Source organism: Pongo abelii, chromosome 20 (genome assembly GCF_028885655.2).
Source record: "Pongo abelii isolate AG06213 chromosome 20, NHGRI_mPonAbe1-v2.0_pri, whole genome shotgun sequence".
In the NCBI taxonomy this organism is placed as follows: domain Eukaryota; kingdom Metazoa; phylum Chordata; class Mammalia; order Primates; family Hominidae; genus Pongo; species Pongo abelii.
This window is the reverse complement of record NC_072005.2, coordinates 42123171-42139798: the sequence shown is the minus strand read 5'-3', so window position 1 is coordinate 42139798 and position 16628 is coordinate 42123171. Positions and strand designations below refer to the sequence as shown.

Genomic DNA, 16628 nt, shown 5'->3' with positions numbered 1-16628 from the left:
CTCTTGAACCCTACTTCACATCATAAACAAAACATGAGGTGGACCACAGAACTAATCTTAAAAAGCAAAATATACAGCCGGGCACAGTGGCTCATGTCTGTAATCCCAGCACTTTGGGAGGCTGAGGCAGGTGGATCACCTGAGGTCGGGAGTTCAAGACCAGCCTGACCAACAAGGAGAAACTCCATCTCTACTAAAAATACAGAATTAGCGGGGCGTGCTGGTGCATGCCTATAATCCCAGCTACTCGGGAGGCTGAGGCAGGAGAATTGCTTGAACCCGGGAGGTGGAGGTTGCAGGGAAGCGGAGGTTGCGGTGAGTTGAGATCACACCATTGCACTCCAGCCTGAGCAACAAGAGCGAACTCTGTCTCAAAAAAAAAAAAAAAGCAAAATATACACAGAAATTACAGAGCACTATCCTTACCATACCTAGAAAAGAGAACTATCCTCACTATACCTAGAAAAAGACAAATATTTGTTTGAGAGGTCAAATAATTAATTATAAAAGAAACAATGATTAACCGAAATTCACCAAAGTTAAAAACTTCTGTTCATCAAAAGACACCATTAAAATGAATATGCAAGTCATAGACTAGGGAAAACATTTGTAATACATACATTGAACAAAAGATTTCTATCCACAATATGTAAAGAATTTCTACTAAAGGAAAAATAGATACCACCTAAATAAAAGATGGACAAAACATTTGAGCAGGGCCAGGCGCAGTGGATCACGCCGGCAATCCCACCACTTTGGGAGGCCAAGGCGGGCGGATGGCAAGGTCAGGAGTTTGAGACCAGCCTGGCCAAAATGATGAAATCCCGTCTTTACTAAAAATACAAAAAATTAGCTGGGTGTGGTGGTACATGCCTGTTATCCCAGCTACTCAGGAGGCTGAGGCAGGAGAATTGCTTGAACCCGGGAGGCAGAGGTTGCAGTGAGCCAAGATTGCGCTACTGCACTCCAGCCTGGGCGAGAGAGTGAGACTCCGCCTCAAAAATAATCAAACAAACAAACGAACAAAGAAACAAACAAACAAAACACTTGAACAGATGCCTCTGATACAAAAAGCACTTGAAAAAGTTTTCAATATTATTAGCTGTAAGATAAATCTAAATTAAAACTGCGAAGTTATACAACCAGAATGGTCAAAATGACCAGAATGGCCAAAATGAACATAAAATGTAGAAAAGAATGTGGGGCAATCAACATTCTCATACAACGCTGATGAAAGTCTAAAATGGTATAGTAATTTTAGCTACTAAACTACCAAACTAAAATGGTAGTTTCTAAAGAAATGAAATATGCATCTGCCTTATGAATCAGCGATATTGCTGCTAGGTGTTTACTGAAGAAAAATAAACATGTATGTCCCAAAAATATTTTTACAAGAATGATTATAGCAGCTTTGTTCATAACAGGTCTAAACTAGAAACATCCCAAATGTCTTTCAACAAGAGATGCATAAACTGGCATACTCATACAATGGAAAACTGTTCCACAGTTAACAAACTACTTATGCATGCAGAAACATGTATAAATCTCTCAGACATGAAGCTGAGCGAAAGAAAGCAGACATGAAAAAGGTTTGCAACAGACAAAATGAATCTATGTTGGTAGACATCACAACTGTGATTATCTTAAAGGGAGGGACTGAGTTGGAAGAGGCCTGGTGGAACTTAATGGGTTAATGAAACTGTCTTTTATCTTGATTGGAGTGTGAGATACACGGGTTTATCCTTCTGTCAGAATTCAAAGAACTTTACACTTTAGATCTCTATGTACATTATACCTATAAAACATGGAATAGATTCTTGGTAAGGTAATAGCAGCAATATTTCCACAAACCCAGGCAAACAACGAAAAGATTTACATGGGGAGTGATATTCATACCTAAAATTTACATTTTAGAGGCATGAAAGTCAGCCATGTATAGGCACTTTACAGATCTCAAGTCTTTAAAAACAGATCACTAATAGGATGGATACTATGAAAATATAGAAAATAACAAGTGCTGGTGAAGAAACTGTAACCCTTGTACACTGTTGGTGGGAATGTGAAATGATGCAGCTGCTATAGAAAACAGTATGGTGACTCCTTAAATATAAACACAGAATTACCACATTATTCAGCAATTCCACTTCTGAGGTTATACCCAAAAGAACTGAAAGCAGGGACTAAAACTGATATTTGTACACCCATGTTCATAGCAGCAATATTCACAATAGCCAAAAGATAGAAGGAACCCAACTGACCACTGAAGGATGAATGAATAAGCAAAATGTAGTACATACATACAACAGAATATTAATCAGCAGTAAAAATGAAGGAAATAGATGAACCTGGAGGACATTACGTTAAGTAAAATAAGCCAGTCAGAAAAAGAATAAATACTGTGTGATTGCACTTACAAGAGGTACCTAGAGTAGTCAAATTTACAGAGACAGCAAGTAGAATGGTGGTTGGCAGGGCTAGGGAGTAGGGATAAAGGGAAGTTATTTTTATTTATTTATTTTTTTGAGATGGAGTCTGGCTCTGTCGCCTAGGCTGGAGTGCAGTGGTGTGATCTTGGCTCACTGCAACCTCCACCTCCCAAGTTCAAGCAATTCCCCTGCTTCCTGAGTAGCTGGGATTCCAGGTGCCCACCACCATGCCTGGCTAATTTTTTTGTATTTTTAGTAGAGACGGGGTTTCACTGTGTTAGCCAGAAATGGTCTCCATCTCCTGACCTCATGATCCACCCACCTTGGCCTCCCAAAGTGCTGGGATTACAGGTGTGAGCCATTGCACCTGGCCATGGGAAGTTATTGTTTAATGGGTACAGAGCTTCAGTTTTGCAAGATGAAGAGTTCTGGAGATGGATGGTGGTGATGGTTGCACAACAGTGCAAATGTACTTGATGCTACTGAACTATATGCTTAAAAAATTTAAGATAGTATATTTAATGTTATGTGTATTTTACCACAATAACAAAAATAGATCCCTAAAAACATTCAAAGGCATCAACTACTTGACATTTAATGTTCACTAGACTTCATTTATAGACTCACCTAGGTAGCTGTAACTTGGAAAAATTCTCTGTGTCCATAGCTCTTCTCCTTGTTCCAACTTGCGGATCATATCAGGCTTAGTCATGTGAAACCCTGATGATGGAAAATGAGACTCTTGGTCAAAGCTGTTTCGACTTTAAAACTATTGAAGTAAGATAAAGATACAATTTCAAGGTAGTAAATAAGGTATACATTAATGTCTTACCAAAGTTAATACCTTACACTACACAAGTGATGATATAATCATATTTTCTTTTCTTTCTTTTTCTTTTTTTGAGACAGTCTCGCTCTTTCACCCAGGCTGGAGTGCAGTGGTGCAATCTTGACTCACTGCAACCTTGTCTCCCAGGTTCAAGTGGTTCTCGTGCTTCAGCCTCCAGAGTAGCTGGGATTACAGGCATGTGCCACCACACTCAGCTAATTTTTGTACTTTTTAGTAGAGACAGGGTTTCACCATGTTGGCCAGGCTGGTCTTGAACTCCTGGCCTCAAGTGATCCACCTGCCTCGGCCTCCCAAAGTGCTGGGATTACAGGCGTGAGCCACTGTGCCTGGCAATATATTTTCTGCTAAAAAAAAAAAAATCACCTCTAATCCCTGAAATTCAAAGTTCTATATGTTTCAGGAATTCTTAGAAGGAGATGCATGACATTGAAAGATTCAGGAGTGTTTCTTACCCACAGATATGAAGTGGCAATAGTTTTCCAACATCACATCCCTGTAGAGCGCCTTCTGAGCAGGGTCTAGTTGCTGCCACTCCTCCTGGGTGAAGTCCACAGTCACATCCTTGAATGACACTGAACCCTGTAAGGGCATACTCTAGTTCATCCTGAAGTGATCGGAAATGTGTGAGAACTAGATATTGGAGGCCTAATACTGACAATGTTTACTGGTCAGTCTAGTTTCCTTATTTATGTTTTATATTGTATAAAATTCTCTCTGAAAATACATCCATTTGTATTTACTTATAATCTTATGCTAAACATACTGAGATCACACTATTTGTCCTGAATGTGACTGGTTGCCTGGTAGACCAAAATGAATAAAACCCTGACCCTGCTCATGAGAAGTTATAGGCTAAGAGAGGGGCATACATGTAAATACATGCACTTAGTAGGTTTTACAGATGCAATGACAGAAATACGTACAAGGTAAAGTGTCACAAAACAAGGAAAAATTTCATTTTGTACTCCGAGGCTTCATTGAGGACATAAAAGTTTTGTACTCACAACGAATTTGTTTTGTAGGAATACAGGGCATCAGCTTTTAAAAATTCATGGGGAGAAAAAAACCAGTTAGTAAATCAGGAAACAGCAAAAGGCACAGTATGTTAGGAAACAGTCTTTGAGCTCTAAGAAGGAAAAGGTATACGGAGATAGGCAGTGGGGATATTATGACATGATACCAGATTTTTTTTTCCTACAGAACAGTGGTCTTAAAGATATACTGAACACATTCCCAACATTGTAGCTATTTATAAACCATCAATAGGCATTTATGAAAATCTACATTGTTAATGAATACTGCTCTTGAATGCAAATTGTTAGTATTTTATTTCCTTCCAATAGACCGTCTTGTACATTCTACTGTGAAGCATGCCCTACTTTGGGTCTGTTGCTTTAAGGAATGTAAAGAACATCAATAAACATAAGTTGACACACATGTTATGTGATAAAAGTTTTGAGGCAATACTCCTGAAGACTGGAAAAGGCTTATCATATGTTAGGTGGGAATGACAATTAGGTAACCATGGTTAGAGATGTCTCCTAGATTAAGGAAGTGTCAGCGGGCTGACAGAGGACAACTGCTCCTACATGACCACCATTACAACAGAGACGGTCGTAAATTGGCTGTAGAGTGGAAAAGATACAGGCATGTTATCTGCATAGGCAAATGCATGGCTGCTGGGACTAGAAAGTGAAAATGGGAAACAGAAGAAAATGTAGGCTGGACCAAAGGAAGTAATGAGGTAAGCTTTGGAAATGTACTTTAAGTGTCTGTGGAACATACAGGTGGTGATAGCTACTGGAGGTTGGATATTCGGTTCTGACACTCTGGACAGAGGTCTAGAGTGGAGAGGGGTATTTGAGAGTCACTAGAATCACACTAAGTGTTGGCTTCAGAGTGAATCTGATTGTGCGTAGAGAAAAACGGACAGTGAAGAAGAGAACCAATTAGCATCTGAGGAAAACCAATATTTTAAAGGTTGGTGGATGAGCTAAAGAGGAATTTTCTGAAAGATATGAAAAGAGGACAAAGTACTGTTTGATCAACAATAGAATATTTCAAAAGTGGCCTGGCATATGGATTTCCTTCTCCTGCACCCGCAAATAAAAAATTAGAAGAAACTAAAAAGAAAATAACAAATCTCTAACAGCATTGGAATGCTGGAAAGGTTTTCACTGGCAGCCCACAATTTGTAGGAATGGCTAGCAGACATGAATGAAACAAGAAGATCAGAGAGGAGGAACATAAAACCTGTTTCCTTTACAAGCCTGCAATCAAATTGCTATCCTAAACACCTCACAAAGCAGGACATCTTTCCAGGAACTAATGCTGGGATCTACAACTTCTATTTCCCAACGTATCATTGCAAAACCTAGGCTAGCGGAGATAATCAAGGTTTTTCCACGTCTGCTCCATGACTTCTCACAGCTTAGATCTCAAATCAGCATCAGGACAAGTTAAATTCATTCAAGCCATATATTCTCATTTAAATCAAGACAATACCTTTCTATTCAGCAGTTTGTGAGAAGACTGAGAAAGGAGATGATGAATGACGTACCCAATGAATATGTACAACCAGAAGGTACACTTGGGGAAGGCTTAAGTTGATCTGGTTGGAATGGAGAAATTGTGAACAGGGCTGGATATAGGGTGAGGCAGGTGAGGCACCTAGAATGCAAAATTTAGGAGGGCACAGCCCTGAGGGTACCCCTTAAATATTTCACCTCATGCCACTTGCCTGCCTCATCCTAATCTGGCCCTGACTGAAGACTAATTTCATGGAAGCAAATCATCAGGGAAGGTTAAAGGACAGGGAAGCTCACGTTCATACACCATGAAAAAAAGTTATTTCAGAAAGAGAGGAAACATCATCTCACCTGAGACATGGCTTTGAGATTTCTAGATGAACTTTCTCTTTTGAGCTCCTCTTTTGGAAAAAGAAACAGTCCTGAGAAAGCAAAGATGGAGGATGCACATATGTGAGACCATACTTGACTCAGAACTCCCAGAATTAACTGTTAAATCTACATGAATGTTCACTATTTCAGCACTTGTCCACCCTGCGTACCCTTCAGATGTCCAGGATGGTAGTTAGTGGGAAAACGGACAAATCAGGCTCCCTCACAAACACCAGAAACCCAGTATCTTGGTAAAGTAGACAGGATTCTGGGGAACCGGTTTTAGCTTGAAGAGAGGGAACATTGTGTTTTTCCCTCTGCAGCTCTGCCTTCCATCTCCCACTAACCACAGGTTTACTGTGTATTTCCAAATGGTTCTTCTTGGACTTTTTGCCAATTTACACTGACAGTAGTGGATGAGAATACCTTCCCAAGCCCTGATGAAGACAGCTGACAACTTTTAAATCTTCACCTATCTGGTCTATGTTGTAGTTGAGAATAATCTTTTTTTTTTTTTTTTTGAGACAGAGTTTCACTCTTGTTGCCCAGGCTGGAGTGCAATGGTACAATCTTGGCTCACCGCAACCTCGACCTCCCGGGTTCAAGCAATTCTCCTGCCTCAGCCTCCCGAGTAGCTGGGATTACAGGCATGCACCACCACTCCTGGCTAATTTTGTATTTTTAGTTGAGATAGGGTTTCTCCATGTTGGTCAGGCTGGTCTCGAATTCTCGATCTCAGGTGATCTGCCCACTTTGGCCTCCCAAAATGCTGAGATTACAGGCATCAGTCACCGTGCCAGGCCCGCAAAATAACTATTTTAATTACTACAGTGAGACTGGACTTACTAAAAATCTATCAAATACTTTTTATTATCTTAGCAAGCCTAAGGGAGTAGAAAACCTCACTCATATACAAGTGTTGAAAGTGGTAGTTATGCCAGGCACAGTGGCTCACACCTGTAATCCCAGTACTTTGGCAGGCCGGTTGGTGGGGGTGGTGGATCACTTGAGGTCAGGAGTTCGAGACCAGCCTGGGTAACATGGTGAAACCCCATCTCTACTAAAACTACAAAAACTAGCCGGGCGTGGTGGCGCAAGCCTGTAGTCCCAGCTACTCAGGAAGCTGGGGCAGGAGAATCACTTGAACTCCAGAGGCAGAGGTTGCAGTGAGCAGAGATCATGCCACTACACTCCAGTCTGGGCAAAAGAGCAAGACCCCGTCTTAAAACAAACAAAAAACAACAACAAAGGTGGTAGTTATGGTAAAAAAAGAAAATTTTTTTCCTGCATGTCCCCAATAGAATGCTATTCATTTCAACATATTGGTTTTAGTTAATATGGTATTTCCAAGTAATGAATCTGGGAATTATGAAAATCATCTCTTCCCCTCTGATACTGTTATCTCTATTTTACTTGCTAAATTGCTACTTAGTTACAATTTTGGAGGCAGGCTTAATGGCTACTATTCAGATAATCAAGTCTTACATAACCAACTAGCCATGGTCATAACAGAGTTCCTCAATCATTCAAATATTTAGGTCACCAAAGCCACAAAACCACCAGAAGTAACAGTAGGTTACAAACACATGCAGAGTCACAGTCAATCAAACATCCTTCAGAGAACCACCAACCTACAGGCCCCACTTGTCATTCACAACCTCAGACAGCAGCTAACACGACTCTAGGCAGTCACAACCACATCCACAAATCACTTGCAATTCTCCACACTCAAAGGCAGTCTCAAATGCGACTCACACCTAATCTAAAAATAGACACACGCAGAGGAAACCTCGCGCAGCAACACTACTCCGTCCACTTTTCACACACAATTGGCCACAACATCCCAAAGAAAGACAAGCACCTAAAATGCAGCAGGTTGGGCGCAGGAGGCCACCCCCATTCAGCGCGCGCGCGCGCGCGCGAACACGCAGCGCCCGCTCCGCGCGGGGACCCGCCGCCAGCGATGGCGCTTCCGCGGGATCAGAACGGGCAAAATCCCCCTTCGCGGAGCTCGCTCCGGGTCACCCTCAAGGTCACGCCCACGGACCACGCCCGAGGCCCGGCTCGTACAGATCGGAGCGTCTGGATACTGCGGTCCCGGTTCCCTCAGAATTACCAGGCCCGGCTCGGACTCTTGGTTACCTCCCTGGCCTCCCCACCCGGTTCCGCGTCCTTAGACAGCTCTCCCGGAACGCAGCTCCCAGTGCCCTCCTCGGCCGCCTCAGCACCCCTGGCACCCACCAAGCCTCACCCCCGGCCCAGGGTGAGTCGTCTGCGCCTGCGCACTCGCGCGTGGGCCTGAGCTCCCAGGAGTCTCCGGGGCCGCCCGTTAGGCGCCGCGCGGTGCTGGCTGCCGGCGCTCCCCTCCGTTTGCACCCACGCCCGCCCTATTGCGGCTGGCACTACGCTTCTACCAGGACCCCGGCTCCCTTTTCCGTTGACCTGGTGGTCGTTTTCCGTGTGGTGAGTTGAGGTGACCCAGGTCTGGATACGAGAGGAGCTCATGGCAGGGGACCCGGCTTCGTGGGACGCGGAGAGGGCTTGTGGAGGCAGAAGCCCCAGGCCTGTGTGCAAGTCACCTACTGGGGAGGGAAGACTGTGTGATTGTGTTTGTGTGTGCGGTTCTGTGGCTGCGTCCGTGTGTGGTGTGATTGTGAGTGGGCGAGCCTGTGACGGTCCCGGGGGGGCGGGGAGTGTGCACAGCAGGGGGTGTGTGTGCACAGCAGGTGCACAGCCGGGACAGCCCTGACTGTCCCCGATTGGGCCCGCGGGACTGAGTGGAGGCGGGGCCGTTTGTGTGGCGGCGCTGAGCGGTGACTGTGAATGTGTCATGCTGTTATCAGTGATCCTGTGACAGCGCTGTTGTGACCCACTGGAGACTGTGATCAAAACTGGCCTGGTGAAGCTTTTGTAGAGTTTGATTTCCGCAGTTCTGGGGCTCGGGAATACGTGGACAAGAACCCCGTATGGCTCGATCTGTGTCTGTGGAAGACTCCGAGACCTTCTGTTCTAAAGCATGGCCCCTGTCGCTTTCATAATGCATAATACACAGTGGCATGCAGCCTCGCCAACCTCTGGGGCCAATTTTAAGTTACGTGATTTCTTGGAGTTTGTTTTACTGGGATTTCTTTCACTGCTTCAGTCATTTCACCTTATAACCACATTGCACAGTGTGCAGTCAAATGGCTATCGAAAAGGAAACTGGATATTTGAGATCCAGAATGAAGTTTCCAACTGAAAAAGCACAGCCTTGTGTTTCACATGGACAAGGCTGTGTTCTGATATGCACAGCCTCGTGTTTGATATGGAGATGTTAGAGCTGGAATTGCTCCCAAGGCAAGGCCCTGGGAAGATATGATATTGAGGCTCCAAGAGTAGGATTCCTTTCTCCAAAGATTTTTTGTGTGTGTGTGAGATGGAGTTTCACTCTTGTTGCCCAGGCTGGAGTGCAGTGGCACAATCTCGGCTCATTGCAACCTCCGCCTTCCGGGTTCAAGCAATTCTCCTGCCTCAGCCTCCCGAGTAGCTGGGATTACAGGCATGCGCCACCATGCCTAGCTCATTTTTGTATTTTTGGTAGAGACGGGGTTTCACCATGTTGGTCAGACTGGTCTCGAACTCCTGACCTCAGGTGATCCACCCGCCTCGGCTTCCCAAAGTGCTGGGATTACAGGCGTGAGCCACCGCGCCTAGCCAAAAGATCCCTTTTGGAAGCTCTGTGGGGGCAAGTTGAATATTGCAGATCAACAGCATTTTCATAGCTGTCTAAAGGAAATTATTGTGATTACAGAAACATTTCAGTCCCAGGCTTTGGGGAACCTGACTTTTCTTTATGAAGGGAAGAGTCAACAATATTCCAGTCTTTCTCATACTTCCATCTGGGCGTGTTCAGCATGGGTTATGGAAGCTTGCCAGTGATGAAGAATGTGTTCTTATTTAGCCTGTCTGGGCTCCAGGAAAGGCTGGGTATATTGTGATTCCCTTTCTTTCCACATTTTGCTGTATTCCAAGAGAAGAGCTCTGAGACAAGAAAAGCATTGTAGTTGCACATTTTAAAGCCAAGCTGGAGGTCGTTTTGAATTTTTTCTTTGTTTTATGAAATGCATTTTTGTTTTTCAGGATGTGGAATAACTTCATTTGAAATGCTCACCAAATAGTGACTTATCTATTTACCTGGTTTCTAGTCCTTCTCTTCCCAGTTACTGATGACATTATGAAGACAGATCTCCTTCTTTCCAGTACCTCATCAGATGCCCTTCCTAGAGTTAATTTTCATATAACACCTTGACAGTATGTTCACTTCTCCTGTGTGCTCTTTTTGTTTAAGCATTCTCATGACATAGAAATAGTCTGCCTTCACACAGTGATTTGTTACGGAGGAGACCAATTGCTTAGGCAGAATTACACATTAGATATTTTAGATTTTCTTCAGAGACATGAGTGGAAAAACAGCAAGATAGGAGATTGTTTGAATGGTTATAGTAACTTTTTTTGTTTTAGAGGACCTTAGGAGTTAGAATATTATTGCGGAGTATGTGCAGAGAGAGCTGTTAAGAAGGGCAGGAAGTTTTTCCGAGGGAATGCCTTAGGAGATTTATATGGTACCAGCTAGTTCTTGCGTGAGGTTTGGCCACATCAGGTGTTTTTCTTTTTTTTCTTTTGAGACGGAGTTTCACTTTTGTTGCCCAGGCTGGAGTGCAATGGTGTGATCTTGGCTCACTGAAACCTCCACCTTCTGGGTTCAAGCGATTCTCCTGCCTCAGCCTCCCAAGTAGCTGGGATTACAGGCATACGCCACCATGCCTGGCTAGTTTTGTATTTTTAATAGAGACGGGGTTTCTCCATGTTGATCAGGCTGGTCCTGAACTCCCCCAACCTCAGGTGATCCACCTGCCTCGGCCTCACAAAGTGCTGGGATTACAGGCGTAAACCACCGTGCCCGGCCAGGTGTTTTTTTCTTTTTTTTCCCCCCAAGTCACATAACTGTGTAGACTGTGTGAGTATGGTATAATGGTCTCTAAGTCTAGAACAGGGGTTTGCAAACTATGGCCCTGTGGGCCAAATCCAGCCTGGAGCCTGTATTTTTGTATGGCTTGTGAACTGATTAGTCTTAATTTTTTGTTAATAGTTGACCACGAAAAAAAAAGAGAGTAATATTTCATGACATGTGAAAATTATATGCAATTTAAATTTGTGTCCATAAATAAAGTTTTGGATTTTGTCAATTAAAAATTTGTAGAGGTGGCCGTGCGCAGTGGCTCACACCTGTAATCCCAGCACTTTGGGAAGTCAAGGTGGGTGGATCACAAGGTCAGGAGTTTGACACCAGCCTGACCAACATGGTAAAACACCATCTCTACTAAAAATACAAAAATTAGCTGGGCATGGTGGCATACGCCTGTAATCCCAGCTACTCGGGAGGCTGAGGCAGGAGAACTGCTTGAACCTGGGAGGCGGAGGTTGCAGTGAGCTGAGATCGCGCCACTGCACTGCAGCCTGGGAGACAGTGAGAATCCATCTCAAAAAAAAAAAAAAATTGTAGAGTTCAGGTGCAGTGGCTCACACCTGTAATCCCAGCACTTTGGGAGGCTGAGGAGGGAGGACTGCTTGAAGCCAGGAGTTCCAGACCTTATCTCTAAAAAAAGGAAAAACAAAGGGGAAATTTTTCATCTCTCTTTTATATAAACTCCTATATAATATCCTTAATTTTGCCTTTTAGTTCACAAAGCCTAAAATATTTACTATCTAGTCCTTTACAGAAAAGTTTGCCAACCCCTATTCTATAGTATGAATTAAAATCTAAGGTTTTGCTAATTATTAATACTGTGTGTGAATTTGGGCAATATACTCAATATCTTTCCGTTCTATAGTTTATTATTTATATAATAATAGTACCATTTCAAAGGATTTTTATGAGGATTAGCAAAGTTACTATTAACAGAGTAACAAAACAGTGGCTGATAATAATAAATTATTAAGCTTAAATTTAAAACCTTATTATTATTATGTGGATATTCTAAGTCATTCCACATTCACATATAAGGTGCAATGAAAATATGAGGTTAATTGTGATGGGCAGTGGTACGATCATAGCTCACTACAGCCTGGAACTCCTGGGCTCAAGCATTCTTCCCACCTCAGCCTTCCAAGTAGCTAGGAATACAGTTGTAATTAAGAATTACACTTGTGGCCGGGCGCAGTGACTCACACCTGTAATCCCAGCACTTTGGGAGGCAGAGGCAGGCGGATCACGAGGTCAGCAGATCGAGACCATTCTGGCTAACATGGTGAAACTCCATTTCTACTAAAAATACAAAAAAAATTAGCCAGGTGTTGTGGCGGGCATCTGTAGTCCCAGCTACTCAGGAAGGCTGAGGCAGAGCAAGACTCCGTCTCAAAAAAAAAAAAAAAAATTACACTTGTAATTAAGGAAATAGGATGAAGGTTCCAACAGAAAAAGCACAGCCTGTGTTTGATATGGAGATGTTAAGAGATGGAGATGTGGTACCCAGCTAGTTCTTGCATGAGGTTTGACAGCATGAGATGTCTTTTTTTTTTTTTTCCAAGTTACATAATTGTGTAGACTGTATAGTATAATGGTCTCTGGGTCTATAGCAGGGGTTTGCAAACTATGGCTCTGTGGGCCAAACCCTGCTTGTAGCCTATTTTTGTATGGCTTGTGAACTGATTGATTTTAACTTTTTCAATAGTTGACAACAAATCAAAACGAGAATAATATTTCATGACGTGAAAATTATATGCAATTCAAATTTGTGTCCATAAATAAAGTTTTGAATTTGGTCAATTAAAAATTTATGGAGTTCAAGTGCAGTGGCTCACAAATATGCTCTGTCTAGAACAGGGATACTTCACCTGGAATAATTTGCCTTGGAATTATATACCTAATTATTGTATATTTATTTTATTCATGCATATTTTTTCCTCAGCAAAAGTCTGTAATTTTATGAGAGTATTAAGTGTATATACAACCCAAAAATGTTTTGAACCACTGGTCTATAACACCTGGAAATGAACTTTAGGAGGAGTTTGTCCAAAAACAATTTCCTGTATTATGTAAATATTAAGTCAGTCAGTTTACATCCAAGTGATGTAATACTACATAGATAATAAGAAATAGGAGATACTAATATAAAAAATATAAGATGGAATATCATATAACATTCATATTTATGAGCAAAAGTACACAATGAATTGCTAAATTATAAATCAGTTGAACTATGATAGGCGTTTATTAGCAGCTTTTCAAGGATTATATTAACTGGTCATTCAGTAAAGAAAGGCAATGATAAAACCACATTTGTTAAGCCTCTACTGTGGCCCAAACAGTATTTATTCAGTGTGAAAGGGCCACTTACCTCAATTTTGCACATCTGAACAAAAATCTTAATATTGGAAATGTCTCAGTACATTGATGAAATATGGTAAGAGAATGTACAAGACAAGACTTGGTCAGGCACGGTGGCTCATGCCTGTAATCCCAGCACTTTGGGAGGCTGTGGCGGGTGGATCACCTGAGGTTAGGAGTTCAAGACTAGCCTGACCAACATGGTGAAACCCTGTCTCTACTAAAAATGGAAAAATTAGCTGGGCACGGTGGCACATGCCTGTAATCCCAGCTACTCGGGAGGCTGAGGTAGGAGAATCACTTGAACTAGGGAGGCAGAGGTTGCAGTGAGCCAAGATCGTGCCACTACACTCCAGCCTGGGCAACAGAATGAGACTCCTTCTCAAAAAAAAAAAAAAAAAAAAAAAAAGAATGTACAAGACTTGGTAGGCTTGTTTATTTTGGTCAGTTTGGTTTTAGTGCTGCTCTATGTCATTTTGCCAGCCTGTTTGCTCAGTTTTCTTAATAAGTAAAAGATAGCTTTCCCTCCCAGCTCTTTAGAAAAATGCTTCAGGTTTTATCATTCCTGATGATGGAATTAGTGCAGTCTAATTGAAAAAAATTCAGTAACCTAAGTTGACTTATAAAATAGAAAGTTGTAAGTACTCACAGTTTTATTATCTAGAAAATATTCACTATTAATATTTTGGTGTACATTCTTCTCAATTTTTCCTTGTAGATATGTTAATATGTTCTTGTTTTTTTCAGAAAGATTCACATGAATTAGTCATTTGAATGAGAGAAGACCTCTCTACTCTTAGTTTGAAAAAGAAATTCAAATCAGTCATGCTTTTGTTAGACTTCCATGTGTGTAGGGATAAAAAGGAAGTGTCATTGATGCCCAACTGATTTGACAAACATTCTGAGTATTTACCTTTTAGAATTATATACATATCAATTTATGCATAATTACCAGGAGAACAGGTAGGCAGCTAAGTAAGGTAGCTAGTCAGAATTATGTATGTATGTATTTGTACAGATTTAGGTAACTTTCACAAGACAGCATTAATCTTTCAAGACCAGAAGTCTTAGGAGACTTTGTTATATAAATCACACTGCTGAGGATGGGTTTATGATTTCTGATAACAGAATTAGATGTTAGTGGTTACAAATAGGCATAAAAGACTGGACTGGACAAGGAACAAGACTGATCTTTTGTTAATATTTTCAATTTGTTAACTAATTGGGTCAGATTCTCTGAGCTATGTTTATAAGCTGAATGATTTCTCTCTAGCTGCTGTCCTTTTCTTTTTGAAAAAATCTGTGGGTAATGTTGTTAGTGAAGACTAATTACATTTGCAGGCTGTGCTTTGTAAGATATTAGCTTTATAAGAAAGAGCAGGCCTCAGAAAGCATGTTAAGGACAGAAGACACTTTTCTTTAATACTAATAGATTATATGATATGACATAGTCTTTTCATCATCAATACAAATAGATGATATTTATTAGGTGATTTTTAGGTACTTATTATGTGCCATGGAAGTGATTTGTTGTTAGAGTTTTTTTTCCACTTAATTCTGACAACTCTGTGAGGTACTAGGTGCTGTGGTTTTTCTAATTTTATTGATGAGGAAATCTAGGTAATGCCAATAAAATACTTGTCAAAGCACAGAGTTAGTAACTTTCAGAGCTAAGATTAACATATTGAAAGTTTTAATCACATCTTTTATTCTTATTTGCAACTGTACATAACCTCCCAACCATTTTTTTTTTAAGAGACAGGGTCTTGCTCTGTCACCCAGGCTGGGTTGTAGTGGTGCAATCAAGGCACATTGTAGCCTCAAACTCCTGGGCTCAAGCTACCCTCCTACCTCAGCCTCCTGAGTAGCTGGGACTACAGGTGCGCATGTCACTCGGCCCGGCTAATATTTTTTACTATTGTAGACACAGAGCCTCACTATGTTGCCTAGGCTGGTCTTGAACTCCTGGTCTCAAGTGATCCTCCAGCCTCAGCCTCCCAAAACGCTGGGATTACAGGCATGAGCCACTGCACCCAGCCAAGAAGTAGTCTTAAATGAAAAGAAAACCATAGAGAATACAGAGAAGCAATGCTAATATAAGGATGCATAACCAGTCAGCTATTACTAGAGTCAAAGCTGAATCCTACCCAGGCAATTCCTTGTACTGGCTGTGCAGCTCTCGTGACCTGACCAACTTTATACCTGCTTCCAAGACCCTCTAGGAACATGTGTCCTTGTCATTTTAAGTACAGATATCTACAGGAATGTCGCATGGGCTTTCGGTGGGTGAACAGATGATTGCAGCCTGCTCAAATCTACGTGTTCAGGCAATAATGTAGGATCTGGATAATTTATCCAGTCTCCTGGGGTCCCAACTGAATAAAAATATTTCCGTCATGTACCTCTCCTTTTAATATCTACCTATTTTAACTTCTCATAAGTAAAATAATCTTCTTCTACTCAATATCTGTGTAAAATTCATGTTGTTCCATATAGCAGGTACCTGTTCCTTCCTTTTGCTGTGTAGTATTCCATTGTAGGATGTGGCACAGACTATTTATCTGTTCTATTGTTGGAAATTTGAGTTGTTTCAAATTTTTCTATAGAAATACTGCTAGTATGACCGTTATTGTCAAAATATGGACAAAGACATGCACATAAGTATTAATCCTCTCCCCCACCCCTGCAAACAGACATTCATTTTTGCTATGGAGATAAACAGGGGTAGAATTGCTGGATCGTATGATGTATGTATGTTCAGTTTTCGTAGATACTGCTAAACAGATTTCCACTGTGGTTGTACTTATGCTGTCAGAAGCACTGCATGAGAATTTTAGTTGTAACAAGTTAAGCACAGTATTATAATCTTTATGGTAACTAAAATAATAGTGCATGACAGTATGAACTAATATTGCAAACTAAAACAATAAAATGATTTGACCAATAAAATAAAAGGTAAGAATGGTGGAATAAAAGAACAACAAAAAAAGAGGGGGACACATAGAAGTAAATGTTGATGAACTTACCTCCAACATAGTAATTAAATTAGTAATTTACATTACATTAAAGAAATTTAATGAAATTGG

General features: G+C 41.5%; 2 protein-coding genes across 15 annotated transcripts in view; one reads left to right on the top strand and one right to left on the bottom strand.

Moving 5' to 3' along the window:
- Positions 1-9776, bottom strand: part of ZNF382 (zinc finger protein 382) — a 29649-nt gene extending 19873 nt beyond the window's left edge. The window contains exons 1-5 of one of the 13 annotated variants that reach the window (XM_054538438.2): positions 8038-8476; positions 6156-6226; positions 4281-4314; positions 3729-3855; positions 3054-3146 (exon numbers count right to left, since the gene is read on the bottom strand). In XM_054538438.2, coding sequence (XP_054394413.2) covers positions 3054-3146; positions 3729-3762 — 127 coding nt within the window. In that variant the 5' untranslated portion in view covers positions 3763-3855; positions 4281-4314; positions 6156-6226; positions 8038-8476. 13 annotated transcript variants of the gene reach the window in all.
- Positions 8505-16628, top strand: part of ZNF529 (zinc finger protein 529) — a 62370-nt gene continuing 54246 nt past the window's right edge. For both annotated transcript variants that reach the window (XM_054540246.2, XM_054540243.2), the window contains exon 1: positions 8505-8639. The gene's annotated coding sequence lies outside the window, so the exon portion shown is untranslated. The remainder of the gene's footprint in view (positions 8640-16628) is intronic.